General features: G+C 32.0%; 1 protein-coding gene across 4 annotated transcripts; it reads left to right on the top strand.

The window, feature by feature from the left end:
* Nucleotides 1–1625: 1625 nt before the first annotated feature.
* On the top strand, nucleotides 1626–27939 carry LOC126739757 (scoloptoxin SSD14-like). 4 transcript variants are annotated; one of them, XM_050445567.1, is made up of 10 exons: nucleotides 1626–1897; nucleotides 10297–10455; nucleotides 15525–15745; nucleotides 16432–16624; nucleotides 16684–16890; nucleotides 16945–17179; nucleotides 17231–17421; nucleotides 24459–24696; nucleotides 24751–24867; nucleotides 24959–27939. In XM_050445567.1, the coding sequence occupies exons 1-10, from the start codon at nucleotides 1887–1889 to the stop codon at nucleotides 25121–25123; spliced, it is 1737 nt and encodes a 578-aa protein (XP_050301524.1). In that variant the 5' UTR covers nucleotides 1626–1886; the 3' UTR covers nucleotides 25124–27939. The 4 variants fall into 4 exon arrangements, with proteins under 4 accessions (XP_050301524.1, XP_050301533.1, XP_050301515.1 ...); XM_050445558.1 differs by lacking the exon at nucleotides 1626–1897 and adding an exon at nucleotides 9934–10086; XM_050445576.1 differs by lacking the exon at nucleotides 10297–10455.

The following is a 27939-nucleotide window of genomic DNA, read 5'->3' as shown; positions in this document are numbered from 1 at the left end:
TATCAATGTAGGGGAACATTTGTCTGAGTTAGTTAAAAGTATATGTAGTTCTGGAATTTTTGCCAAGTATTAAAACTATCATGTAGCAGAACCAAGTGTACTGCAATAATTAATAATGTAATAGGTAAAGTAAGCTTTGAAACTTTAGTAGACACACTGAAAAAATAAAAATTCTCGTTGCTTGTTGATGAACCTACTGATAATTCCGCGGTAAAAAATTTAGCAATGGTGGTACGCTTTAATAGTAAAGATTTGACAATTAAAGATGAGTTTTTCGCGTTAATTCCCGTGACCGATGCAAGTGCCAAAGGTCTATATAATACTATTATATATTTTTTTTAACAATTACGAAATACCGTACAAAACAAATATGGTTGGTTTTGCTGCAGAAGGTGCTAATACCATGATGGAGCGAAAAAATTTTCTGAAAGCTCATTTATCAAAAGACATTCCCCATTTATTCATTATGAAATGTATTTGCCATTCATTAGCACTATGTGCTTCTTATGCGTGTGAAGTTACCCAATGCATTAGAAAAGTTTGTTAGAAATACTTACTCTTATTTTCAGCATAGTTTTAAAGAGAGTTCTTGAGCAATATGAAGCATTAAAGCTTTACTTTAGAGAAGTGAGGTATTTGAGGCATCATCCCTTGGTGCTACAAAAATTAATGATATGCTAAACGATCCCACCACTAAATTATACTTACAGTTTGCCAATTTTTAATGATTAAAATTTATTTTTTATACCCAAAAATTAGTGCTGCCTATAAAATGTTACTGAGCTATTATAGACCGGAATATTTAAAAAACACTGATATAATACAAATCCAATATCGGAATCCTGCATACTATCTCCCTCTCGAAAAATCGTATATGGGACCCAAAATAGCAGTAGCATTTCAGCAAAATATATTAACCGAGCAACAAAAAAATATTTCAGATTAAAGTGTTTAGAGTTTATTACCAAGTTGTATGTGTCTTCCTGGGGCTCGTATACATTAATTGGGTGTCAGCCCTGTATTTTTATCTTAATCGGTGTGGCAGGCACCTTCGGATTAATCATGTTTAGATACTATATAATAATAGTAAGGATAGCGACTACGTTCTGTGTTAATTTTTTTAAAATTTTTATTCAACAATTACATGAAATAATTACGTGATAAATTAATGACAAATAACTGGATAATTTTGGGTAGACAGTGTCTGTCTACCTTGTCTATTCGTACGCTTCGCCACTGTAAAAAAGTATAGTGTGTTGTTTGCTATTGATGGTCACTCGAAGCCGAAACGTCGCGATTTAAGTTTATAAAATCATCTTATGTAGCAGAAAAATTATCCATAACAAAGGGTCAATTATTTCAACAAAGTATTCATATAAACGCAGGAAAAAAAACCGAGGCGCATAACTTCATAAATATCCCGCATTTTCAAATTATCTAAACAGTACTTTATTAAACATTAACTAGAGTAGTTTGCCGCAATTTGAAATTTGAATGACCAATGTATAATTGCAAATTAACAGTGGTTTCCAGAACGCCCTGTATAATAGAAACGTACTTAAAATTACACCGCCGTATCTCACATAATATTAAACGATTATAGCAAAAACCCGCTCAATCCATTCATCAGTTTTTCTGCATCAGTCGGTTCTTCGGTACCTGGCGGTCGGGTGCTTTTTTCAAATAAATAATCCATTCACAACATGTTTTTAATGTCATTGGAAATTACAATTAATTAAAGTTTTGCACAATTACTTTGGTGGCCTACACGCTTATTATTATTACTCAATAAGTTTGAATTTTTTTAAATCAATTGTAATTTAATTATATTATCAGTGAAATTTAAATTCATCAGTTTGCCTATTTTGGGTCAGTGGTTGCGAAACATGAGGACCAAGTAAGTATAAAATATTTATAATATAATTTGTGCACGCTGATGTTATTTCGTAACGTTATTATTTTTATTATTATTATATGGCTATTCATAAGTGATTTACCGAATTAATATGATGATAATGGGGCGGTAAATTGGAGTAGATGGATATAATTCTGGCTATAAATAATAACCAAAAAAAATTTTTTTCCATGTCTTTTCTTATTTTCCATTTAAACGAAACAACTTTACGGAACTTAACAGAACGATTTATTTAAGCCTCCGAGAAAAACTTTTTCCAAAAAACATACAGTAAACTGAAAATCAGATATAGGTAGTGACCTAGCGATTTTTGTGATTGAATATAATAATACGAGTGTTCTACGACACATACCCATCCTTGTTCCACTGTTAGTTCCTACAAGGTCACGCAAAGCTCCTTTTGGACGGTTGAACGTTTTCAGATATGCCCTTATACACCCTATAAGAGTTTTTTAGTTTAAAAAATTATTTAAAAATGATCTTATTTTGACGTTTTTCTTAACCAATAAGCTGCGTCGTAGATATCGCGATTGGGCCGAAAAGTCGAATTATTTTTCTTTTTTTTATATTACATACGTAGATATTGTTTGGATTTTCATAAATGTAGCCCTTTCTTATATACATCAACGTACATTCATCCTGCGGTTCCAATCACTGTAAACGTTACGACCAGGAAATTTTAATTATTTTTAGATTTTTAATTCTAGAAATATTAATACTGGACGTTTTGCTTATTTATGTCCGTTTATCAAGAGTAGATTTTTGTGGAAGCAATAATTTTTTTTTCCGTTTCCGCATATACTATCCATTTTTGTTCCACTCACTGTAAAGCTGCAAAACCACGGCACAATTATTATACTCCAAGGATTACCACACCGTTCTAAGGGCTTCAACCTCTCCAAATATAAAGTCGAAATTAATGAAATTATACCCATTTGTAGTTAGGTCATTCAGGTGAGAAAAAACTTATGGCGTAGATATTTTTGCCAATCAATATTAGGTTAGAAACTTTACCATCGCCTTCAGAAATTAATAGTTTGCTATGTATTTTTATACGTTCAGAAATTAACAAATGATGAAATTAACAATGATATTTTAGCAGCATATTACTATATTTTTATATTCGTGTATATACTTTCATTCCCAAAAAATTTAAAAAAATCTTGTAGTATTTATTGTATTATTAACAAACTTAACAATTAACAAATATTATTATAATTAATCATAAATAATGGGACATAAACAACAAATCCGAAACGGAATTGCACTTCAAATTGAGAATGTGATAGAGCGAGCCGAACGATAACGATCGCAAATATAAAGAAGAGTGGGATAAAATCAGATCAGGATTACGCTGCTCATATATTTTTCAAGCAAAAGACCGCAAAAACCAAATCTACAACATATTTGAAAAGTAGAATTCGACACGAGCAGTAGACGTAACAAAACCGAGCTTACAAAAATTGTGAATAATGGTATAAAATTATTTTAACTCACTGGGAAAAATTTAAATACTTACAATTTAATTTACTTGTTTATGAAAAAAAATGCTGCTTGAATGAGTATGTTAATACCTTAAAATGAAAATACCATTCCAAGTTAATGAAATTGCAACGATATGATTGAATACTTAAACGACGATCATAAAATAAAATTTGCTAGAACAAAAAAAGCTTACTAAAAGCTTAATAATTAAGCCAATATTCTTTTTCTTCAACCATTCGGTCAGTCTCTCCTTTGTCCAAGATTTTCTCGGGATTCCTTCCAATAAACGAGAATGGTAACTTGCATTATAAATGACTTTGGGGGAACATTTGGAACCAGCTGAGTTTTAAACCAGTTTTCGCAAGTTTTTCCTGTTCATATTGTCATGATAATCTCCCGTTTTTAATCCACTCTTGAATATTAAATTTGCACCCTTGATGAAGCCATCTTTGGTTCCGGCGTGGACCACGATATATAACGATGACCTTAAAAATAAAAGATAATTCAATTCTCTTCTTTTAGAAATCATTCTTCCAGAACATAAATTTAATATAATTAATAAGTAATGTTCCATGCACATACGAGCAGTGTATGGAGTTAAATTCCCTCATATTGTCTTAGAGAGAAACAGGGCCGAGCCTAGGGTATTTGCCGTCCGGGTGCAAGAGCTAATTTTGCCGCCCCTTCTGCAGTGATTTTTATAAAAAGTATTTTAAAAAATGCTCTTACCAAAGTACAACGTTTAAAAAAAAGGGTGTAATAAAAAATCATATTGAATTAAATTCCAAACACACATATATTAATCAATATATCAATATTATCTATACAAAAAATATACATAAAAGCATATATTATTTACTTATATAAGTATTTCTATATTAATATGTAATTACATCGATATAAACACCTAAAGAAAATATATTTTACTTACATACTAATTTAAAGAAATTAAAAAAAAGTAATTAGAACCCTGGTTTAACTTTTCTTGCCTTTTTATATGCAAATTCCCTAATTAGGTCGGGTAACATCTAAATTAGAAACAATGTCTTCCTCAATACTTATTATTGATAAATTTGATAGTCTTGATTAGCTCATTGTGGATCTTAAGTAGTTTTTTATTAATTTTAGTTTGGAAAATGAGCGTTCCCCATGAGCTACAGTGACTGGCATTGTTAAAAATATTCTTAAAGCTACGAATAAATTTGGAAATATGCCTTTCAAATCGTTAGCAACCAGATATATTAATATTTCTTTGGCCGAGAAAATATTTCTATCATTAATGTAAATTGATAATATGTCGATTTCATTATAGAGGTCCAATCCATTTATGTCCATATTTTTTGTTTCAGGGTCAGTTAATTTAGCTTCTAAATTCTTACAATAGGTCATTATTTCAGGTTTGGAAAATGCTTTCAAATTGTTTAAAAAACCAAATAATTCAATATGTTTTTGTAAATCGTGAAATCTCTCATCCAATTTTGAGGTTGAAATATCGAGAATATTAAAAAAAAAATGTACTTTAAAATTTATTTCTGGAGATTGGATTGGCTCATCCTTGTGTTCATAATCAAAAACGTTTTTTTTTCCTTGGTCTTATTGAGTGAATGGCTGGAAAGGAATTTTCGGCGTCTACTTCTTCCGCAATTTTCTTAGATTCATTTATCATGTCTAAAAACCCGTTTTCCGATCTCATTTGTGTCAAAAATAATTTGATTTCTTTTAGCATCTGTACAGCTTCTGGTAAAATAACATTAGACTTTTGCAGTGTTTTGCTTACTATATTAATTTTTGCCAAAATGTTGTACCAAATACCTAACGAACAAATAAATTTAAATGATTTTATTTTATTTATTAGGGACATTGCAATATTCTTTGTTTCTGTTTCATTATCTCTGCTTTTCATCATACACTTTTTCTAACTCAAATCTAAGAGTTTTTATTGCCTCAATACGGCTTTCCCAGCGGGTATCCGATAAGGGCTTTAGTGTTAGCCTGGGCAGCTCTTTTAAGAGAGCATCCATTTGTAAGTTGAGGCCGAAAAAAAGACATATATTTCCTGAATAATGCTTAAAAAAATTAGTTACTTCTAGAGAGCTTTTTGCTGCATCATTAACTACTAAATTTAAACTATGGGCGGCACAGGGTACAAAAAAGGCTCTAGGATTAATATTTAAAAAATTTTTTTGTAGGCCATTGTGCTTGCCTTTCATGTTTGCTCCATTGTCATAGCCCTGACCTCTTATATCGGCAATATCAATATCCAGTTCTTTTAAATAATTTTATAAAAAATCTGTTAACCCCTGACCAGTAGTGTTTGTAACTTTACAAAATCCTAAAAAATGTTCTCGAATTTCTATACTTTTAGAACAATCATCAATAAAAACGAATCTAACAATAATGGTAATTTGTTCTTGGCGACTAACGTCAGGTGTACAGTCAAGAATGATTGAGGAATATTTGCATAATTTTAAACATTCAACAATACACTTCTTTACTTTTTCTCCTATTAAAAAAATCAATTCATTTTGTATTTTATCTCCCAAATAATGCGGCATTTTGTTCCCGTCTTTTTGGACTCTATCAATATGTTCGGCCATTACAGAATCAAATTTTGCAATCGTCTCAATTAATTTCAGAAAATTATCGTTACCCTTATCAAATAGTTTTGGACTATTACCCCTAAGAGCTAAATTTTGTCTAGCTAAAAACTGGATAACAGATATTATTCGCTCTAAAATCGAAGTCCATCTTTTTTTTCCATTTGAAATAAATTTTGATTGATGAGTCCACAGTTAAACCTTTTTCTATTGATTTTTTTTAATTCAAGCCATTTCCTAACACTTTCAAAATGCCCCTTACTGGTTTCGTCTCTTTCTAAGGTCCGAGATAAATGCCGCCAGTCACTATAGCCATTCCCCTCATTAAAACTATTATCAGAAACTTTAAATAATTTACAAGGAAAACAGTACACTGAATCTTTAGATTTTGAGTAAATAAGCCAGGTTCTAGGAACTTTTTCATTGTTAGTTAATTTTTTTTCAAAGTAAGCAGCGCTAAAACATCTATTTAAATTATTAATGGGATAATTAATATTTTTAATTTGAACAGGTCCTATTCCTAAAAGCAATAATCTAATATTATCCGTTAATATTTCGGGCCAATATGCTGGATCTTTAAATCGTTCTTCATTTACCTGAATAGCTTCAATGTTCTCAGTTTGCGTATTTGCTGGCGTATTCGTCGAGTGATCATCTTGTTTCAGTTCATCTCCTGATGGTTGTTGATCTCCATCATTTGGTTGTTCTACATCGGCATCGGCTTCAGTTGACGTCAAAGGTTGACGTTGAGGTTATGCCGGTTGTGGGTTCGTTGATGACGCAAAAAACTTTTTTAACGAACCTGCTTACCGCCTGTCATCTTCCTCCTTTTCTAGCTTCCTTTTTCGGTATTGGGAACCAGAAAGCCTCTTTCGACCATCAGGCATCTAAATCAACAAATATTTTTTTAAGAATTGGCACAAAAATCAGACATTACTTTTTTCAATGAAAAATTGCTTAAGATATGAAGTTCTAAATATTTGGCAGATTTTAATAAAATATTTTAAACTTACCGTTAACAACACAAACACAGTTTTTATATAAAATGTATTAAAAATAAACACTAATCGACAAGTCGCTTTAAAACTCTCAAATTAAAATAAATTAAAAACAAAAGGGTAAGAATTTCTAAACATTACACCCCCGCTTATTTCTGCAGCTCCAAAATACATATTATTTATTACCCAAAAGTATTGAAATTCCGCAAGAAATAAATTTCGAGGAATTACTATTGGTGGTACTTTACGCGGCTCTTTTAATTACGCCGCCCTTATAACATCATTAGCACCGGCGGCGGCGCCCTGGCTGAACCCACCATAATTGCGGTGCTATTGTTTTTATTACCTGGTCCTGGTACCTATTTATTTATCTATATAGATTATTATTATTATAGCAACGATTCGGGGAACAATGCTCGGTTTCAGTAAACATTGTATTCTGTTGGCGCCTTAATGATAAGTTTTAAATTTTATAAATTTTTGTTATTCATAAGTTTGTTTTCATTACTTGACGCTTTTTTATTTTATTTTTCGGATATTTTGCCGCCCCAAATGAGCGCCGCCCGGGTGCGGCGCACCCCCTGCACCCCCGGCACGGCTCGGCCCTGGAGAGAAATTATATGAAACTAAGAAACAGATGAAATTATGAAGTTAGAGGGCCCTTACAAGCGCAATAGTTTTTATTAAAAAAAAATCTAAAAAGATAACCAGATAATTTTTACCTTCACTGTTTTTCCTTAAATCCGTGTGCTAAAATCCCTTGCTAAAAATCCACGTGTCGTCAATGAAAACTGGAGTAAAACCTTCCGGACCTACATTTCTATTTTTGATATACTCCCTTATAAAATCGATTCTTTTATGAACAATATTTGGCAAGTCCATCAAATATTTTCTGTTATTTAATTTTTTCCACTTGAAGCCTATACTATTGATCCATCTTCTTAAGGAGTCAATGGAAAACTCAAAATATTCAATTTCTTCCCTGAACTTTTCTCTTGTTGTTGTCAATATTACATATTCTTTTCTGGCGTACATAGAATAAATTGTGTCCCTAATTCTATGTTGTAATTTTGGTTTTTGCTGTCTTTTGCTTGGAAGATATACGGGCTGCGTAATCCTGATCTAATTTTATCCCATTCTTCTTTATATTTGCGATCGTTGTTGTGCTCAATTTTGTTGCATCTGCGGCTCGCTGTATCACATTCTCAATTTGAAGTGCAATTCCGTTTCGGACTTGTTCCTTTTCCAGTTAAAAAAAAAGCCAATATATTTAAAATCATCAACTGCGATTGTTCATTATACCTTAACATTAACACTTTTCGAAATAACTTTCAAGAACAAGTTGACAAACCAATATTTTTGATTGACAGTGACGGATATTTCACCTAACCTAGTATATAAAAGATGAATAATCATCAGACACCAATTTTTTTCAAAAGTTTGTTGTCGCCGCTGTTTGGAATATGCTAAACAAAGATAAACAAAAATGACGTCATTACAAATGGGTATAATTTCGACTTTATGCCTATAGACCCCTTAAGCTTTTTTAAAAAGTTTAAAAAATTATTTAATAATGGCGTTAAAACCTGGCGTTTTAGCGGGCAATTTTAGTTATTTTTTATATTGAAAATGATCATCATACTGGGCGTTTTCATTATTCGGATCCATTTTACTTATAGTTTTTTCCAAATTTTTGTTAAATTATGACAAATCAAACAAATTAATTTATTTCCAAAAAGGTTCGAAACACCGGAAGTAAAATTAAATATTTACACTAATTAATAAACAAATAAATTACTTAATTGCCGTTTCTTATCTAAAGTAGTAATTCGCGAGATCATTAAAAAAAACACATTTTTACCATATAACTATTATTATTATTATTATTATTGCCAGTATTTAGCAACAACAAAACTAAAATTTAGGTGGGTATCCTGTCGTTATGGACCTAAAATTTCCCAATATTATATGATAGAATTTCCCGTTAAATGTAAATACATAAATTCCATAATGGTTTTTTTTTTGCGGATTACACGGCAATATAAGCAGGTGATCGCAATAATAAGTACTATCGTTATATAAGTGGTTTTTCAGAGATTTATTTAAACAAAGGTACCTAACGTATATGAGAGGCACTTCCCAACAAATTTTGTCGACTCATGGATTTACTTAAATTATGATAAGAGTTCCAGTGACGTTTTTAAATACGTCAATAAGAATACATAATCTATAGGAAATCACAGCAGATTACTTAATAAGATAAAAAAAAAAATCTTATTAAGTAACTTTCAGTATATTTTTTTACAAAAATCCTAAAATAGGTATTTAATGAAATTAAATGAAGCCTGTACAAAAATTCATAATTCTAACTACCTTGGTTACATTGGACACTTTGCAAGTTTATATGCAAAAAAACAGACATCCTTATTTTTTTTTCCAATTTTTATATTTTTTATATAAATCCTGAGATAGATGTTTAATGAAATGAAATGATGAACCTCTATACAAAATTTCAAGATTTTAACTGCCTTGGTTTTTAAACCATAGACACTTTGGAAAAAAAAATAGGCACCCTTTAAACTTCCTGTTCATTTTCAGTATATTTTTCCTGAAATAGTTGCCTAGTGAAATTAAATGTAGAAAGTCAATAAAAAATTTCATTTTTCTAACTGCCTTTGTTTATTAATTATAGGCAGTTTGTGACTTAATTTTTTCAGATTTAATTTGGGCGTGGCTTTGACCTCAAAATGACAGTTCGAATTTTCAAATCTTAAACTGGTATGTCCAATTTATTCTTAAAATATCCCTTGTTAGTACTTTTTACCGATAAGTATTAAAAAAAAACACATTTCACAAAACAAATGCGCATTTTACCTAATTATACAGGAAAACCTATATATCACTGATAATGGCACAAAATATAATGGCAGTAGAACATTTCTCAACGTAGGCTTCCGCATTCAAGCCTTATCATGGGCCATTATTACCATGCCCATCATGGCCTTTTCGAGTATCTATTCTGGAATTCGTTTATTGTTTGTTATATATTGTGTGTTTGTTTATTATGTATTATGGTTATGCTTAAAAAAAGGTAAAAGTAATTAATAAAAATAAATTAATATATAAAGGTTCAATAGGCACAGCTTATATAACATTCCAATATAAGCCAAATACACTTTCTCCACATAAGGAAGAACTTTGACCTCACAATGGTCTAAGTTAAGGACGTGCTAAAAATTTGGAACATATTTGGGATGTCCCTGAAACTTTTCTTTTACAACATTCTCCTGCTTATTTTCAGAGTATCAAAATGCAAAATTATGACATTTTGTCTAGCATCCGCCGCTATAGTAGTAGTCACACTAGTCCTAGTGTGGGTGTTTGTCTTAAACAGACAAGATAAAAAGACAATTACGGGGGCAGTAGTCACCAACGGACATGGATGCTCTGATATTGGAAAGTAAGTACAAAATAGTAATTTAAAATACCGTACTAACACATTACACTAATAAGTTTATTGATCCATACAAAATTAAAATCACTAGTAATTACAGTGATGGGCTATTAAGTAATATACAGAGTGTTCCTTAAAGACGTGCTAATATTTAAGGGTGTGATTCCTGGACCCATTTTAAGAAAAAAAGTTCCTATTAATATATGTCTTAAACGTCTTAACTTTTGAGACACAGGGTGTTAAAGTTTTCAAATAAAAAAATCAGTTTTTTTAATAATAACTTAAACAATATTGTAGATATTTTTATGAAATTTGGTACATGTATTCTATGCATCTAAATCCTAATACCATGAAAATAATGATATTCATTTAAATTTTTGCTTGTATTTACTTAAAAAATTTAGTTAAAAACACTTTTTTTTCCATTTTTACTATTTTTACGAGTTTTACTTTCCTTCCATGTACAGTGTTTCCACATTAATAGGTACAACCAACTATAAAAGTCAAAATATAGATGGTTTGTAATTAGCAAGGGTTTATGTAGTAAAAATATATTATTCTATCAACAACTCTGCATATTATTCTATCATAAACAACAAAGACAGACAATTCACAATAATTCGGTTTTGAGAAACAGTGAACCAAATAATAAACAGTATTAAATAAGGTGGTCACAGAACACAAATATATTTGGTGGAAGTTATACCCAAGCGTCGTTTACAAATCGCCAAAAACTAGGCAATTCGCTATACTCACACGTCGAACGTCAGCGTCGTCAAAAGTTCGTGGCTCAGAGCATCTAAGATCGGTATCAATTAATAAACCCACATTTTTGTAGGTATCACGACGGCTTAATAACATTTCGCTATTTATCTGCAAGTTAAGGAGATGCGATAATCTCTTCCTAATAGTTTCCGAACAATGAACATTCTTCCTAATAGTGGCGTCCCTACAGGTCTTCTATTGAATATTTTTTACTGGAAAAATGCTACGCCACTTCTTTTTCTTAAAATAAAAATTATTTTTAAAATCCTCAATCACTTTTTAGCAAATTTGATTTCTTGGTTTTCTTTTGTCCGACGCATGGTTTTTGCTTAAAAAAATAAAAACAATTTTACTTCCCTAAAAATCTGATGCGGTGTGGAAATGTTTGTTCGTCGATTGTAAGCAAATTAAGGGATCATTATTATTTATACTCAAACTCAAACTCAAAAATGCTTTATTGTCAATATAAACATAGAAGTTGTAGACAAAGCCAATAGACTGTACATTAAAGGAATAAAAACGAGAAACTAATTTAAAATAAAAAAAAATATATAAAACTTTGAAAAATACTTAAATGCTAATAATTAAAAAATTCACTTAAACTATAGTACGCTTTACTAGCAAGAAATATTTTCGTTCTTATACGTAGGCTTTTTTCAGTCTTAAGTTGTCTTATTTCTAGTGGAAGTTTATTAAACAGCTTTCTACCTCCATTTATGATAGAGCTACGGACAAGTTCAAAATGAGGAATGGGTAGCCTCAACAAATAATTTTGTCGCGTATTATAGTGGCTTCCTAAGTGGAGTTCCTGTTTATATTTTCTAAAAACTAAGCAAACTGTTTCCAAAATAAAAATACAACACACGGTTAAAATATTATGACTTACAAAAAGCGAGCGACATAAGTCACGAGGCTTGGCCCCACATAGATATCTAATGGCCCTTTTCTGGAGTACAAACACTGAACTAAAAAGTGAATTTGAACATGAACCCTAAAAGCAAATTCCATATCGAAGGTGCGACTCGATAATGGCGAAGTATGCAGATCTGGCGATGGAGAAATTAAGACTGGTGGCAATAACCCTTAGGGCGTAGCAGCCTGATGAGACTTTTCTACATACATTCACAATATGGTCTTCAAATTTAAGGAACTTGTCTATGGAAAGACCCAAAAACTTACTGAACGGTGGCATGGTGATGGCTTCATTATTTAAACATATATCATTTGTATTACATTTAAAATTAAGGATGTTTGTTTTGGAAACATTAAATGTCAAAAAATTTGCATCACACCAGTCTTTTATTTTTAACAAATCTGCACGTATATTGGCCTCCATTTGAGGAACATCAGAGTCGTGCCAGAGGATGGTAGTATCATCGGCAAACAATGTAAATTTGCCAGTTACCTGCAGTTGTGGCTGATCGTTCACATAAATGAGAAAAAGTAAAGGACCCAGTACTGATCCTTGCGGAACACCCACATTTATATTAAGTTCCTTAGAGATACCACCATTAAATTTGACAGCCTGGACATGATTTGATAAGTAGGAACGAAACCACTCAAGGGCAGTTCCTCTGAAACCATAGAGCTCCAGTTTCATCAGCAGCACTCTGTGACTCACGCAGTCAAATGCCTTGGACAAGTCACAGAATACCGCTGCTGCAATTTCACCAACATTCAGTCGGTTCTACAGGTGCTCTAGAAAGCTAAAGATAGCATCATTTGTGCTCACAGACTCACGAAAGCCAAACTGCTGAAGACTCAATAGGCCAAACCTATTTAAAAATGAAACCATATCATCACCTTAACGAGCCGTTCCACTATCTTGGCTAAAGTAGGTAACAACGCTATAGGTCTAAAGTTAGAAGGACAGTCGCGATCGCCACCCTTGTAAAGAGGAACAATCATTGCACTTTTTAAGCACTCTGGGAAAACTCCAGACATAAATGAAAAGTTAATTGACTCGGCCAAGACTTGCAAAGCAACAAGAGGTAAAGCAGAAAATATTTTAAAAGAAAGCCCATCCCAACCTGATGAACTCTTATTCTTAATATTAACCATTAACTGTTTAAGCTCTTCTACACTTGGGGCAAAGAAAGATTCGGCTACTACCACATTGCTGAGATAGCTCCTGGGATCTATTTTTTGTGAGAGATTGGCTGCAAGGTTACTAGCAATATCACAGTAGAAGGAATTGAGGACATTGGAATGTAAGGTACTTAGAATAACCAAGACATTATTTTTGCCCCTTAGCTTATTTAAAATCTTCCAAGACTCTTTTGCTCTGTTGGAGGAATTATTTATCCTCCTTTGAAAGTAGGTCCACTTAGCCATTTTGATTGAGTTTCTGTAAATCTTGCGGTATCTGTTATAATAATTTAAAAATGTTGCATTGTTCATAGCATATTTCCTAATATAAAAAAGGGAGTGCATATTTTTCCCAGATACTCGTAAACCCTTAATATACCAAGGTTTTCTATTTCGCTTTTTAATATTGACAACAGGAAAAGCAGTGTTAAAATTGTTTAATACCATTTGATGAAAGCTATGCAGTGGGTTAACAGTAGTCAATACATTATTCCAACTTGACATATTGCAAAGCAAATAGAATTTGCGGAAATTAGCTCTAGTATAAAGTCTATCGCGTCCAAACTTATTCTCATTAGCTGCACTATTAAGTTTTATTAATCCCACTATTGCCTCATGGTCAGACAAACCGGCATTGATTGTTGTACACTGATTTTCGTGTTGGTTAAAATTGGTACAGAAGTAATCTATCAGTGAGGAAGAAAATGCTGAAATCCGGGTTGGCTGATCCACGTGCATCTTAAAATTAAATAGGTTTAACAGATTAAAAAGCATTAGATTTGATCCATTAGATTTGTCTAAAAAATTTACATTAAGATCGCCAGTCAGAATCAACATCGCATTAACCGAAATTTCACTTAAGACGATCTCCAACTTTTCTAAAAACAAATCTAAATTACCAGATGAAGATCGATACAATCCTAAAATATACAAAATTTAACTTACTGCTAAATACAATAGAAAACTCGCACACCTTTTCAATCAATAGATGATCAAATCTGTCAATAGTAATAAACACAAATTTAGTTAAAAAAGCTTTCTCTAACATAATAAGAGTACCACCATGTGTATATTGCTTGCGTGAAAATTTGGAAATTAGTACATAACCAGGGATATCAATAGGCTCGTCAGACCTCAACCAGTGTTCAACAAGAATTAACACACTAGGAAAGTTAACCGATTCTAAAAATAGTTCCAATTCGCTAACTTTTGAACGCACAGATTGAACATTAAGAAATGCTAGGGCAACTTGATTATGGTGGGAGTTTCTATTAAAAAAGAAGATCCAATAGCAAGGCTGTCTATAGATTGGTCTAGTTGAGGCGTAACCGAAGACCTACCTTCGATCAAGGGTGTATCGCTGATTATCCCACTATTGCTAATACCTAAAGATGCTAATACTAATTTGGAGGACAGAAAAGTATTTTTAACATATAAAGATAAAAGTTTGCACATAGATTTGGCAGAGTGACGGTACCTAAAATTTTGTCTGACATCAGTAATTATTCTCAGAAAAGTTACGGTTACAGATGAAAGAATTCATAAAATGAATTGTATTGTAATATCTGCTTTTTGAGCACTTATTAAAATCGCATTTAATACAAAAGATTACATTAGTTATCCTGCCATATCTATAATCATTACAATTTTAGAAGTCCTCTAATTACGCACCGAAATTGGTGCTTTGAAATAATATCTTATAATCTGTATTCTGTAAGACAGATGAGGTGTTTTTAAATTATCGATTACAGTTGTGGCCCTTTAACTAATCAAATGGTTCTAAATAAACTTTGGATAAATTAATAATAAATGCCTTCTCCCATAAATCTTTAATGTACCTACCTCTAAGGCGTTTTGATTTAAAAAAATAATGATGTAGCCTACATTTTTATATTTTTCTACCTGCTTTTAAGTGAAAATAGAGTTAGAATTCTGCGGATCCGATTTTAAAATAAACATAGTAAGTAGCAGTATGTATTTATTGTATATTGTAATTTATTTGTTCAAGAAAAACCTGCGACACTTCCATTTCACACAAGGACGTTAAACTGTATTAATAGAGACCAACGCCATAAGCTTTTTTTCCTGTACGAGGATATGCAAATAAATAGAATTTCTTGACTTTAATAGATCCTTTTAAAAACTGAATATTATGTAGTTTTAAATAATTCTCTGCCTCGACTCTTTAAGAAAAAACCCTTTTTTGATACAATTTTTTGTAGGTCGATTTTAGAAAAAGGAGGATCAGCAGCGGACGCGGCGATAGCAGCGCTCTTCTGCGAAGGGGTTTCTATGCCTCAAAGCATGGGGCTGGGAGGCGGCTTTTTGTTGACTATTTACGAAAAATCAACTGGAATCGTAAAATCTTTGAATGCCAGAGAAACTGCCCCTGCCGCTTCAAACGAGACAATGTTTGCTGGCAATGCGAGTCTATCACAAAAAGGTAAATCCGGTTGCATGGTATTCAAAAACTACTAGATACGTTTTTATCATTCTTTTAAGGGAGTGTAGAGGGATTCGTCAGGATGAATTCTATATATAAGACACCTTTTAACATGCAAAATTAGATAATCTGTAGCAGTTTTAATTTATCTGTTCCTCATCAATAAAAAAAAGAGAAAATGTTTTGGGAAAACTCACAAATTATTCTAGGAATTTTTTAACGTTTCCACTCAAATATAAGGCAATTTCTAAGGAACAATTTTATATATGAACAATTTTTGTATGCCAAGAATCTTCTGAGTTAGGGTTAAGTTTACCAGAGATGGACATATACCATTTAAGACACTACATATCCGGGCACTTTTATAGGTGCCACTCAAAAACTACTTCATGAATTCCTGCATTTTTAAATCGAATTTTCTTTTAAGGAAGTGTAGCAGATTTTCTAAGGATAAAATGTGCAAATAAATCTCTTTCTACATGCAAAAATATAGCATTCGTTTACAAATATTTCTACAAAAATGTAACCTTTCCCCCTTTATAATTCAAAAACTATTTGAGATATTTTTATGAGGTTTTTACTCTAACATAAAGCAATCCCTAGTTTACATTTTCATATGAAGAATTTTTATAGCTTAACCATTTTCTGAGAGAGACCTAGTTTTACCCATTTAACTGATTTTTCAGGTGGTTTATCGGTAGCAGTACCTGGTGAACTTAAAGGCTACTGGTACCTGCACCAAGAGTATGGTTATCTACCTTGGAAGGACTTGGTGCAACCAACTATAGACCTATGCAACAATGGCATCTATGTAACAGCTTTTCTGGCCAAAACCTTCTTGGGAAGGTTAAGTCTGTTACATGCAGATCCAGTTTTAAGGTTAGATGAGCATAAATTACCAAAACGCAAAAATTAGACTAAAATAGTTGAATTTATAGTGAAATTTTTATTGATCCAAATACGGGCAGTACTTATCTGGAAGGGCAATTCATTAAAAGGCCAAGACTAGCCAAAACACTTGAAATAATCGCCAATGATGGAGTGGACGCCCTGTATAATAAAAATGGTTCCTTAATAAATAAATTTGTCAAAGATATCCAGGATAAGGGTGGGATTATTACTGCTGAAGATTTGATTAATTATGAGTTAGTGGCCTTGGGTTTATATAAGTTTATAGCTAGTTGAAATGTTAATTTTAGACCTGAGTGGCAGGAGCCAATTAAGGCGGATTTATCAGGGAACCAAGTGCTTTACACTTCACCATTACCATCGTCCGGGCCTGTACTAGCCTTCATATTAAACATCCTGGATGGGTTCCTAGATCTCACTAATCTGTACAACTCTGGGACATTTCAGAGAATCGTGGAGAGTTTTAAATTCGCTTATGGCCTACGAACTCGGCTTGGTGATGAACATTTTGTGGATATCAGTGAGGTACTAGAGTGAGGTATTTAATGTAATTAAATTATTATCATTTGTTTGTAGTTAATACATAATTTAACGTCAAAAGAGTTCGCTCAAGAAATAAGGCGTTTGATCAAAGATGACAGCACCCAGCAAAATGCTTCGTACTATTTCGCAGAGACCAGTGGGTTTGACGATCATGGTACTGCCCATATTTCTGTATTGGCTCCTAATGGAGATGCCGTGGCCGTTACTAGTACTATTAATCAAGTGTAAGTTATTATTTGAAGGATTTTTTGCACCAATAGTACAGTCGTGCTGTATGAGAATGAATGCAAAAATTAGATAAAGGATGAAATTTTGACAGTAAGTTGTATGGGTTGAGAAAGTGCGAGAGTGGTTGAGAGTTTTTAGGGGATAATTGGGGATGGTCTTGGATTGGCGCTACCCGTTTGCACTTGCAACTTTGACTCCATGAGATAAATTGCTAAGAAAAATCAGAGCTACCTTTTCTTCCACAGAGCCAAATTCATCCGAGTTGATTTAGAGGGTGTAAAAAGAAGGTGAAGTTTTGAAAAATTGGTTTTAAATTGACGCGTACATTGATATATATATCGACTATGCAAAAAAAATTTGACACCCCCCAAAAAAATCATCAAAAAATCCAAAAAATTTTCATTTTGAAATAACTCGAAAACTATACATCAAAGAAAAAAGTGTTGGATGTACAGAAGGTGCAGAAAAATGTTACCTTAAATTTCACATTAAAAGCAACCCTCAGCTCCGTATGTAAACCACCCTCATGGGGGATGAAAATTTTGAAAACCTTTTTTGGAGAAAACTATCGACTGTACGATGTCGCTTTTACGCAACAAATTGAAGCAAAAAGTCTAAGCTATTATTTCTTCCACAGCAAAGAGGTGATAAATTGCATTTTAAGAGCTGTGAAATTAAGAGGCGCATATTAGAAACCAGTTTTTTCGAGTTATCTCTTCGGGTAAGAATTTTTCATAAGAATAATAATACTTATAAGCCTTACCCTTAGTTTGAAGGTGTGCAGATGTCCAAGTATTACATTATACTGCCTTGAATAAATACATTGTTCCCGAGCTATCAAATAACTAAACTTTCTTTTACTTTACACTTTACCCGCATCAGGGGGATGCGTGTGTGTTGGAAGAGGGTCGATATTATAATCCTTGGATGCGTTCTTTTTAGCTTAACACCTTTGTGATGTACTTTCACATCGAATTGCCTAAACGTTATTTACAAGACCATCGAAAACAGATACAACCTTATGTTCACCGTTTAAAATACACGTTACCCGCTTAGTTGATCATGCAAAAGTAGCCAAAAGTATAAGTAACAATCCTAAATTATGAAAGTAATGAGTTTCCAAATTTCTCGTCAGTTGAAAACAAAATAAAATTAATTTTGTGTAAAAGTTGAAGGGGGATAATATGTCAGGTGTTGTTTTCACCCCGAAATATTTTGATAGTCGAGTCTTCCATCAAGAACATTCAGAATGTTCTCGCATAAAGCCTGGTTTTAAAAATTATTTGAGAAACAAGACAGTTTCGAATATTTCATCCCTCTTATTGAGGGGTGTAGGAATTGAGACAAAGGAATTATTTCGTAATCAATCGAAGCATCTCTTTGCGTTCTATAACTTTCCTATTTAAGACAAAGTTTAAAAATTCTTACCCGAAGAGATAACTCGAAGAAACTGGTTTCTAATATGCGCTCCTTAATTTTACAGCCCTTAAAATGCAATTTATCACCTCTTTGCTGTGGAAGAAATGATAGCTTAGACATTTTGCTTCAATTTGTTGCGTAGAAGCAACATCGTACAGTCGATAGTTTCTCCGAAAAAGGTTTTCAAAATTTTCACCCCCCATAAGGGTGGTTTACGTACGGAGTTGAGGGTTGCTTTTAATATCAAATTGAAGGTAAAATTTTTCTCCAGCTTCTGTACATCCAACACTTTTTTCTTTGATGTATAGTTTTCGAATTATTTCAAAATGAAATTTTTTTGGATTTTTTGACAGTTTTTTTTGGGGGTGTCAAAAAAATTTTTTGCATAGTCGATATTGTAAAAAAATAATATCTGGTGATAAGAAATTTCTGTCGAGCCGCCGCCGGTCAATAGTAATAATAAGCTGAATCATCGAAATGTAAAAAGGTTTTCGATGATTAAAGAAAGAATTTATGGGTATTATTTTTTCCGTGCTCGGGTTGATCGAACGAAGAAAGTTATTAATTTAAAACCAATTTTTCAAAACTTCACCCCTTTTTACACCCTCTAAATCAACTCGGATGAATTCGGCTCTGTGGAAGAAAAGGTAGCTCTGATTTTTCTGAACAATTTATCTCATGGAGTCAAAGTTGTAAGTGCAAAGGGGTAGCGCCAATCCAAGACCATCCCCAATCATCCCCTAAAAAAAAATCCCTCGGACTTTTTGTTAGCATTTTTGGTTTTTGCACTCTCTCAGTAGAGTAAATAGACTTGGGCAGTAATTTTTTATTCGTTTTTATCAGATTTCCTGGTGAATAATTTCATGAAATATTTGGGATATGATATTATTAAAAGATTTTTATTATGGAAATAAAGAGCATTTCTTATTCAATAATTTCATATATGAGTCAAGGGCCAACAGACACGAAATTCCCAGTTTTAAAACCTATTTAGAGGCAATTGGGCTTAACTTAGAAACCAATGAATATATAATAATAAATTTATTAGCAATAAATATATTACAATCATAGTAACATATCCCCATAAATTAATTAAACATATTCAGAAATAAACAAATAAATAACTTCTTAGATTCCAATCACAAATTAGAGCACCAAGTCCCAAAACTCCAACTTAATTGTACTGTTTTACATATATTATCTAAATACTCAATCAGTAATTTGTTCAATATTCATTTTAATATCAATACTCTGCTAACCACTCGATGCACAATGGTATTAAAATACTGTGTGTGCAGCTTTAAACATTAAAGTTAATGTATTAATCAATTGAGGTTAGTTATTAGTAATAATCTTTTAAGTAAATCGTTTTTAGTGCTAAATCAAACAAAAATAAAAATAGCCCTCAAAAACAAAACAATAAATAAAATATATCTCTTTCTAGAAAATATATCTTATATTAATCATATTAAATAAGATATTGTATAATTATTAATTATCTATTTATTATTTTTTTTTACTTTAAAGTATTTATTGGTCTTAATATTATTTGGGAGATCATTAAATATTTTTTGCCCCATAAAATAAATATGATTCTGACAAAGAGGGATTCGGGATTTTGCAGAGCTTCCTTTCTTTGTGCGGCATTTCTTGTTTATTTGAAATGGCTCAACTTTTCCTTCTGGTAATTGGATTTCAGCAAAAAATTCGAAACAAATTTTCGATTGAATCGAAAAAAAGTTCGAAAAAAATTCGAACTACCGCATTTATGTATATTTGGTTAATATTTAATAAACTACTTTTTCAAAACAGTAGTGCAGAAGTAATACCTTTTGCTTTTAACATTATTTTAATTATCCACTTTTGTACAGCTTGTAATTTGGAAATTACTGTATAGGTCCTGCATTATCCCAAACTACGATCCCATAAGAAATCACAGACTCAACAAGTGCACAGTAAATCGTACTAAGGGTTATCGACGGTAACATAATCCTTAATTCATAAAACTTAAAGGCTAGTTTTCTGATCTTTTGCGTAACATATTTTAAATGTTCTTTCCAGTTAAAGTTTTCCTCTAGTATGATTCCCAAGTACTTCAGATTTAATTTTCTTTCTACATGGTTTGGATAGTAGCAATGTAATCTTCTGTCGGACTGAGAATCATACATTTTTAGTGTCTGAAATTCCGGTAGTGGGCGTGCAGAGAGTGAAAAGGCGATAATTTTAGTTTTTTCTGTGTCCAATGAAAGCAGACTACCATTATCATCTAAATTTGTTTTATTCCTTGTAAAGCCAATTCAGACTTTTGCTTTATTAATTTGCAATTCTCTCCATTAATAATAATGCCTGTGTCATCGGCAAAACAAGGAACAGAATCCTCCCTTCCCATCTGAGTCATTAGTCCATTGATGAACATAATGAACAGCAATGTTGTCAACACTGTTCCATGTGGCACCCCTAACTCCACCTCTAGTTCCTCATTTTCTACTCCTCATATTATGGTGCTTTATTTTCTATTGCTTAAGTATATGACTTGATAAAGTTGTTAGGCACATCTCTACCTCCTATGGGTTCAAGACGTTCTAGCAGAATTTGGTGGGCCACAGTGTCAAATAAAGAAAAATTCCTATCACCTTTCTGCCCCTGTCTAAATCTTTTAATGTTTTCTGTAATTCGGCAGAGATCGTTTTCAGTGCTGGAGTTTTGTCTGAAGCCAAACTGGTTTGTGTTGAGTAAGTAATTTTTTTCCAAGTACTGAATCAACTTAAATTTAAAATATTTTTATTTCATAAGTTATACTTGTAAGTATTGTCAGTGTTTTAATTATTTTTTTTTAAATTTAATTAAAGTTGTAATTAGTGGATTTTTTGTTATCTTGCTTGTATATTGGTATAATTATTGTGTTTGTCAAAATATCTGGAAAAACTCCAGCACTGAACATTAGATTGATAATATATTTTAACGGAATCAACAAATTCTCCCCATACTTCTTAATTAATTCAGAACTGATTTTCAGCAAGGTTTTTTCCTATTGACGTAAAATATTTACATTCCTACATAATTATTAAGGAGTTCCTGATAACGGTTTTAAGGCTAAATATGTGGTTCTTCTAAGATGTCTAAGATAATTTTCTAAGATTTGGGTACTTAGGGCACTTTTGGTTGGGTCATATTTTTTTGCAAATTTTTCTTAACTAAATTTTCCCATTCCTAAGAATATTTTTATGAAATATATAATAGGACTATTTTAAAAAAATAGTCGAAGAAAAAGCATTTCTTATTCAATAATTACCAAAACCAAATAATACCAAAATCGTAGTACCCTTAAAGATTTACCGTTGACTGCTACTACCATAAATCAATTAAATCATTAAGCTCCATTGTGCAAGGTCCAACGTTGTTAAGAGGTGATAAAGGGAACATGGTCGGCTTGAAAATGATTCTAAATTAAACTTACTAATTAAATGAAGAATAGTATTTTATTTAAAAAGATTAATAAGTACAACAAATACACAAATTTATATATTATTATTTGAATAATATTACTAATTTTCTTCTCTAAGGTAAGGCAAAACTAGTGAAACGAGATAGTTAAATTATATTTATTTATAAAAGTATATAAGAAAATAAAATTAATAATAAAAAAAGGAGCGTAATATAGAATACAAAATACAACTATTTCTTATAAATTCAAACACTGTTTAATAAGTGATTCTACCTTCCTCTAAATTTATTTCTGTTTCACTGTCATAATCACTGTCTAAACTTATTATTAAGCGCTGAACATTAGTGTTTATAGACGCATAAGAATGTTCTACCTTTAAAAGATGTTGTATGACGTTTTTTCGGTTGTAATATTATTTACTACACTTTTTATTAATTCTACTACAGATGTATTTAACGTTGGAGAAGAATAATTTTTTCGAATATTCGAGTTTACTTGATGCCATATAAGTTCAATGGGATAAAAAACACAATAATATGGAGGTAGACGCAATCCTGTATGCCCATTTTCCATTGTGAGTTTATCACACACATACTCTTTATTTATTTTAAAAGCTGTTAGTGCTTCCAAAAGTTCTCGTTTTTTGTACGTCTCTTCAAAATATATGTGTGATTATCTACCATAAAATTTTGATTTTCGGATTTAGTATTATCAAAACAGGGTAACTTGGCTACTTGACGACTATGGTAACTAGTATTATCCATAACAGTAACACTATTTTTTGGAATAGTTTTAAGAAGGCGATATTCAAACCTTTGATTGTCCTGGTGGTAATGCAGGGAGAAATCTGCTATATTTTTAGGTAAAAGCAGTATACAGTTTGAAGCTACTTTTTGAGCCTGCATGTATTATTGTTATTCTCTTCCTTTTATTTGAGAGTGCGTTGGTATTACATTTTTTTGAGAAGTCACTCCATCCTTTTTGTGCAGTATCAAGAGTGTCGAACTAAGTTTCGTCAAGGTAAATTATTGGTCGATTTTCATCGCTATATTGTCTTATAGCCGTTAAATATTGATCACCCATTCCCATAATTGTTGAGACTCCACTATTGTTTGGCGTTTATTAATGGTCTTATACTTAAAACCCATTTTAAGCAAAATGATTCCTAAGCTAAAATTTAAAAATCTAATTAGGACTAAATTGTCACACTCAGTTTCTTCTTATTTATATTAGACCCTAGGTTTAGGTACTTACAGACCTAACATTACAAGTTTTAATTCGGACTAAACTCAGGTATATAATATATACACATATTTAATTTTTTTTCCATTAATCGTACCTACCTAATATTTTGCAATGCAGGTGAATATTAAATTTCTAATCCGGCTCTGACTAAAAATATAACAATTTTGGGTATTTTAATGACGCAACAGATAATTAGGAAGATAATTAAGATCAACGCTATATCTTTGAGTGAACTATAGCACTAAAACTTTCGGAGTTAGATGCATTTTTGTCAATAAGGGCTTAAGATCCATCAAATTTTCGGTTTTAAAACCCATTAAGGTACATTCTGGATATTTTTGAATCATTTATATTTCTCTTACATAATTTTTAAGGAGGCTCTGACAATGGGGTTGAGTCTAAATACGTGGTTCTTCTAAGATGTCTAAGATAAATCTTCTAAGATTTGGGTAATATTTTTTTGCAAATTTTCTTAATAAAATTTTCCTATTCCTAAGAATATTTTTATGAAAGAATAGGACTATTAAAAAAAAATAGTCAAAGAAAGGGCATTTCTTACTCACTAACTTTCTATAGAGTTACAGGCATTTTTTTCAATTATTCTTGTGAATTTGTGACCAGAAATTTTCTATTAGAAGTGGTATTTTGTGGGTGTATTGGTCAGTTAGTAAAGAAAACTATTTGTTTCTAGCCAACGTTTTATATTGAATTATATTGAACGAATTATATTGAATTCATCTTCAGGGCTCTATTTTTGTCAATAACCAAGAGCCATGAAATTTCGAGTTTTAAAACCCAATAAGGTACATTTTGGCACATAATTCAGGAATCACTTTCAATTCAAAAGACTTTCAAATTTTTTACATCAAAATAAAGAAAAAATTCCCTTCAGCTTACCAATCCGATAATATCTGTCTCTGTTAGATTTGGTGCAGGTTTTGCCTCTGATTCGACAGGCATAATACTCAACGACGAAATGGACGATTTCTCATCGCCAAACATCACCAGTTACTTCGATATTCCGCCGTCACCAAACAATTATATAATGCCAGGCAAAAGACCGGTTTCCTCGATGGTGCCCACCATAATTTTAAAAGATAAAGATGTGGTACTGGTCACCGGAGCCGCCGGAGGAACCAAAATCACCACCGTGGTGGCCTCAGTAAGCCAATCCGTTTAAAAATTATCCTAAAATATATAATATTATCATTTTCAGATAATTGTTAAACATATAATGTACAATGTAACCCTTTCGGAGGCGACCATCGAGAAGAGGTTGCATCACCAACTGTTTCCAATGATGATAGAGTATGAAGAAGGATTCCAGTTGGATGTAAGTTTAGTTAGTGCCTTAGAACATTGAAAGGCTTTTCAATGTTCTAAGGTTAGTGCGGGATTTTTTTTTAAAAATATTTGTCTTTTAGTATCCTGAATTGTATGGAAATTTAACCCAAATCGGCCATGAATCGAAATTGACCCCCACATCAGACGGATTTTCTGCCGTAACAGTCATCAGTGCCAAAAATGACGATATTGAAGCCTCATTTGATAATAGAAGAGGAGGGTATATTTCTTACGTTGAAAGCTAGTGATTAAATTAAGAAAAAAATTCTCAAACATTTAGGGTAAAACACCCAATCGTTGGCACTCAGCCTATTGTTGGCACCCCGTCTAATTTTTTGCATAAATTAAAGTGAATCTGACAATATTATCGTCAACTTATTAATTAAGGTAATGTTGGCAACATCGCCGAGACTAGTGAACCGCCAATGCGGTATTAATATTCCTTAAGTTTAAGTAAAATTGCGAATCGAATTTGACGTGTCGTGAAACTGAAACAGATAAGAATTTATGATTTTGTTAAGGGTTTGGTCCACATAACTAACGTGAAAACTTTATGACTTCTTAATCAAATAATTATTTTTCTTGTTGGTGATATTGTTAACTATCTTTTAAATGATTTTTCGTTTAAAAAAATACATATTTTTCAATATAAATTAAAATTTCTAGGGTGCCAATGATAGGCAGAGAAAAATGTTATATTGCCAGTGGTTGGCACCTATGCCAATTATTGGATTATTGCTGCTAATAATATTCTCCCAATCATTGGCACCCTATTCTATTTTTTTATTTGCTCATCTCAAGCAATGAGTTTTGTCTTAAAACTTTAAATTTTATTTTATTAAATTCACCAGGTATCATTTTTAAAATTTTTTAAACATTATTTTTTAAATTTAAGGCTTACGATATATGTTCCTATTAACTTTTATTCTCAAAATCAAACACTCCCTTTATTATAGGCTCTCAATTATTAAACACCCTGTATATTTTTTAAACCAAGAATTATTTAACTGTATTTTCATACAGGGTTTTATTTACATTAAAAAAAAATCATGAATAAAATAATGGCATTTGTTATGCCCACAAAAAACAGGAACTATTTGACATCATGAAGGATCCTAGCAGAATTTTTAATGGCGATGAAACAAACTTTTATTATTTGCCAAAACTTGGATAAGTCGTTGCTCTAAAAGGCTCCAAGAACGTTTACGAAGTAGATATGGGAGCTGTGAAACAGAATCTCACTGTGATGTTCACCTTCTCAGCATCGGGTACAATAACATCGCCGATGATTATCTTCCCAAACAAAAGACTTCCATAATCGGTGAAGGACAGTGTTCCGACTGGATGAAATCCGAAACTTTTTTATTTTACCTTGAATTTGTCTTGCATCCCAGCCTTATCAAATCTGGAGTTGTGTTTCAAGTAATAGTATTTGTTAATGGACACAAAACACATGTCACATACCAAGTAAGTCCTTTATGCTCTAGGCTGGTCCTAATAGCCCTATATCCCAACTCCACTCGAATTCTTCAACCCGCCGATGTTGCCAGTTTCAAACCCTTAAAAACTCTTTCGCGTTATTGGGTTTTTCACTGGAGAAGAAATCATCCATTCATGAAACTACGAAAGGAAGATTTTGCTCCTATTTTGTACACGGCAGTGGAAAAACTTGATGCAACAACTTTATCAAACGGCTTTAAAGCATATGGATAATTTCCTTGGGACTCCAATGCAATAGACTATACTAAGTGCCTAGGAAAAAATACCCATATTATTGATAGTGTAGGAGACCCAGAAGCAAATATTAGTGAAGGCCAATCAGAAAAACATATAAGTTTGACTTTGTTCAAAAAGCTAATAGGTGATAGAAAATTTATGGAACTGGGACAGACGAGAATTTTGCAGCCTTAAAAAGATTATTTAACTACCTTAATGAAATAAATAGGGGAAGAGCAAAAGAGCAGTAACGAAAATGCCTTATGTTATTTCGTCGTCGGGTTTCAAAAAGATTGTTGAGGAAAAAGAACAGCTTCAGAGGGAAGAGGAAGAGCAGAAGAATCAAAGAAAAGAAGAGAGAGTCAAGCGACAGGCTGCAAAAAAGACAAGACTCTAACTGCAAGGAAGGATAATCATCAAAGCCATGTTAGAAAAATTTTCAGTTCTCCGCCAAAAAAGCGTCTTTCCCTCTGCACACCTTTGACGGCATCCACTTCATCAATTGAGAATTTGTTACAAAATAAAGTTTGCTGTTTACGTGAAAAATATAAACAGGTCGAAACCAGGACTTAGGTGTGAAAATTGTACGAGAACATATCATGTAGAATGTTTGGAAAAGAAAGGTCTATATAAAAAATTATTTCTTTGTGCCTCTTGTTTGTCTAACTCTAAGTCTTAGGCTGCTTTTTGTAAATATTTTTATAAGACATTATATTATTAATCCTACTTTTAAGTTTAACTATTCGTTTTGTAAACTTTTGAATATTAGCTCGTTTTATTTATAAACAATATTATTTTGATATTGCTTTTAGTGCTATTACATATTATAATCAAGATCAATTATTTTTTTAACAAACCGACATTATATTAATAATATCATAAAGTTTTTAGCCATTAATATTTGAGGTGCGTAGTGGACAATGTGCCAATAACTGGGGGGTGCCAATAACTGGGATAATTTCGGGTGCCAATGACTGTGAAAGCGTGCCAACAATTAAGCTCTACGCTTTTTTTTACTTTTTATTATTTTGCTATTATAATTTCAAAAAAAAATATTTTTATATTTTTTTTTCATTTGAGAACAAAGTAGAATCACCAAAAAACATAAACTAGTCACAAGCTGACTATAATATCAATTTCCTGAAAACTAATGGATATGTGAAACCTAAGAAGTCCTTAAGGTGCCAATAATTGGGTGGTTTACCCTACGTGTGGAAAAACCGGATAGCCGGTTTGATACTTTAGAAAGATGATGTATTAATAATTTTTAATTGTACATACAATTTTTAGGTATATAAGAAAATATTTTTTATTTATTTATTGCTAGTAAAGGAAGAGAAGATTA

This window comes from Anthonomus grandis, chromosome 1 (genome assembly GCF_022605725.1).
Source record: "Anthonomus grandis grandis chromosome 1, icAntGran1.3, whole genome shotgun sequence".
Taxonomy (NCBI): domain Eukaryota; kingdom Metazoa; phylum Arthropoda; class Insecta; order Coleoptera; family Curculionidae; genus Anthonomus; species Anthonomus grandis.
This window is presented reverse-complemented; position numbering and strand designations above follow the sequence as displayed.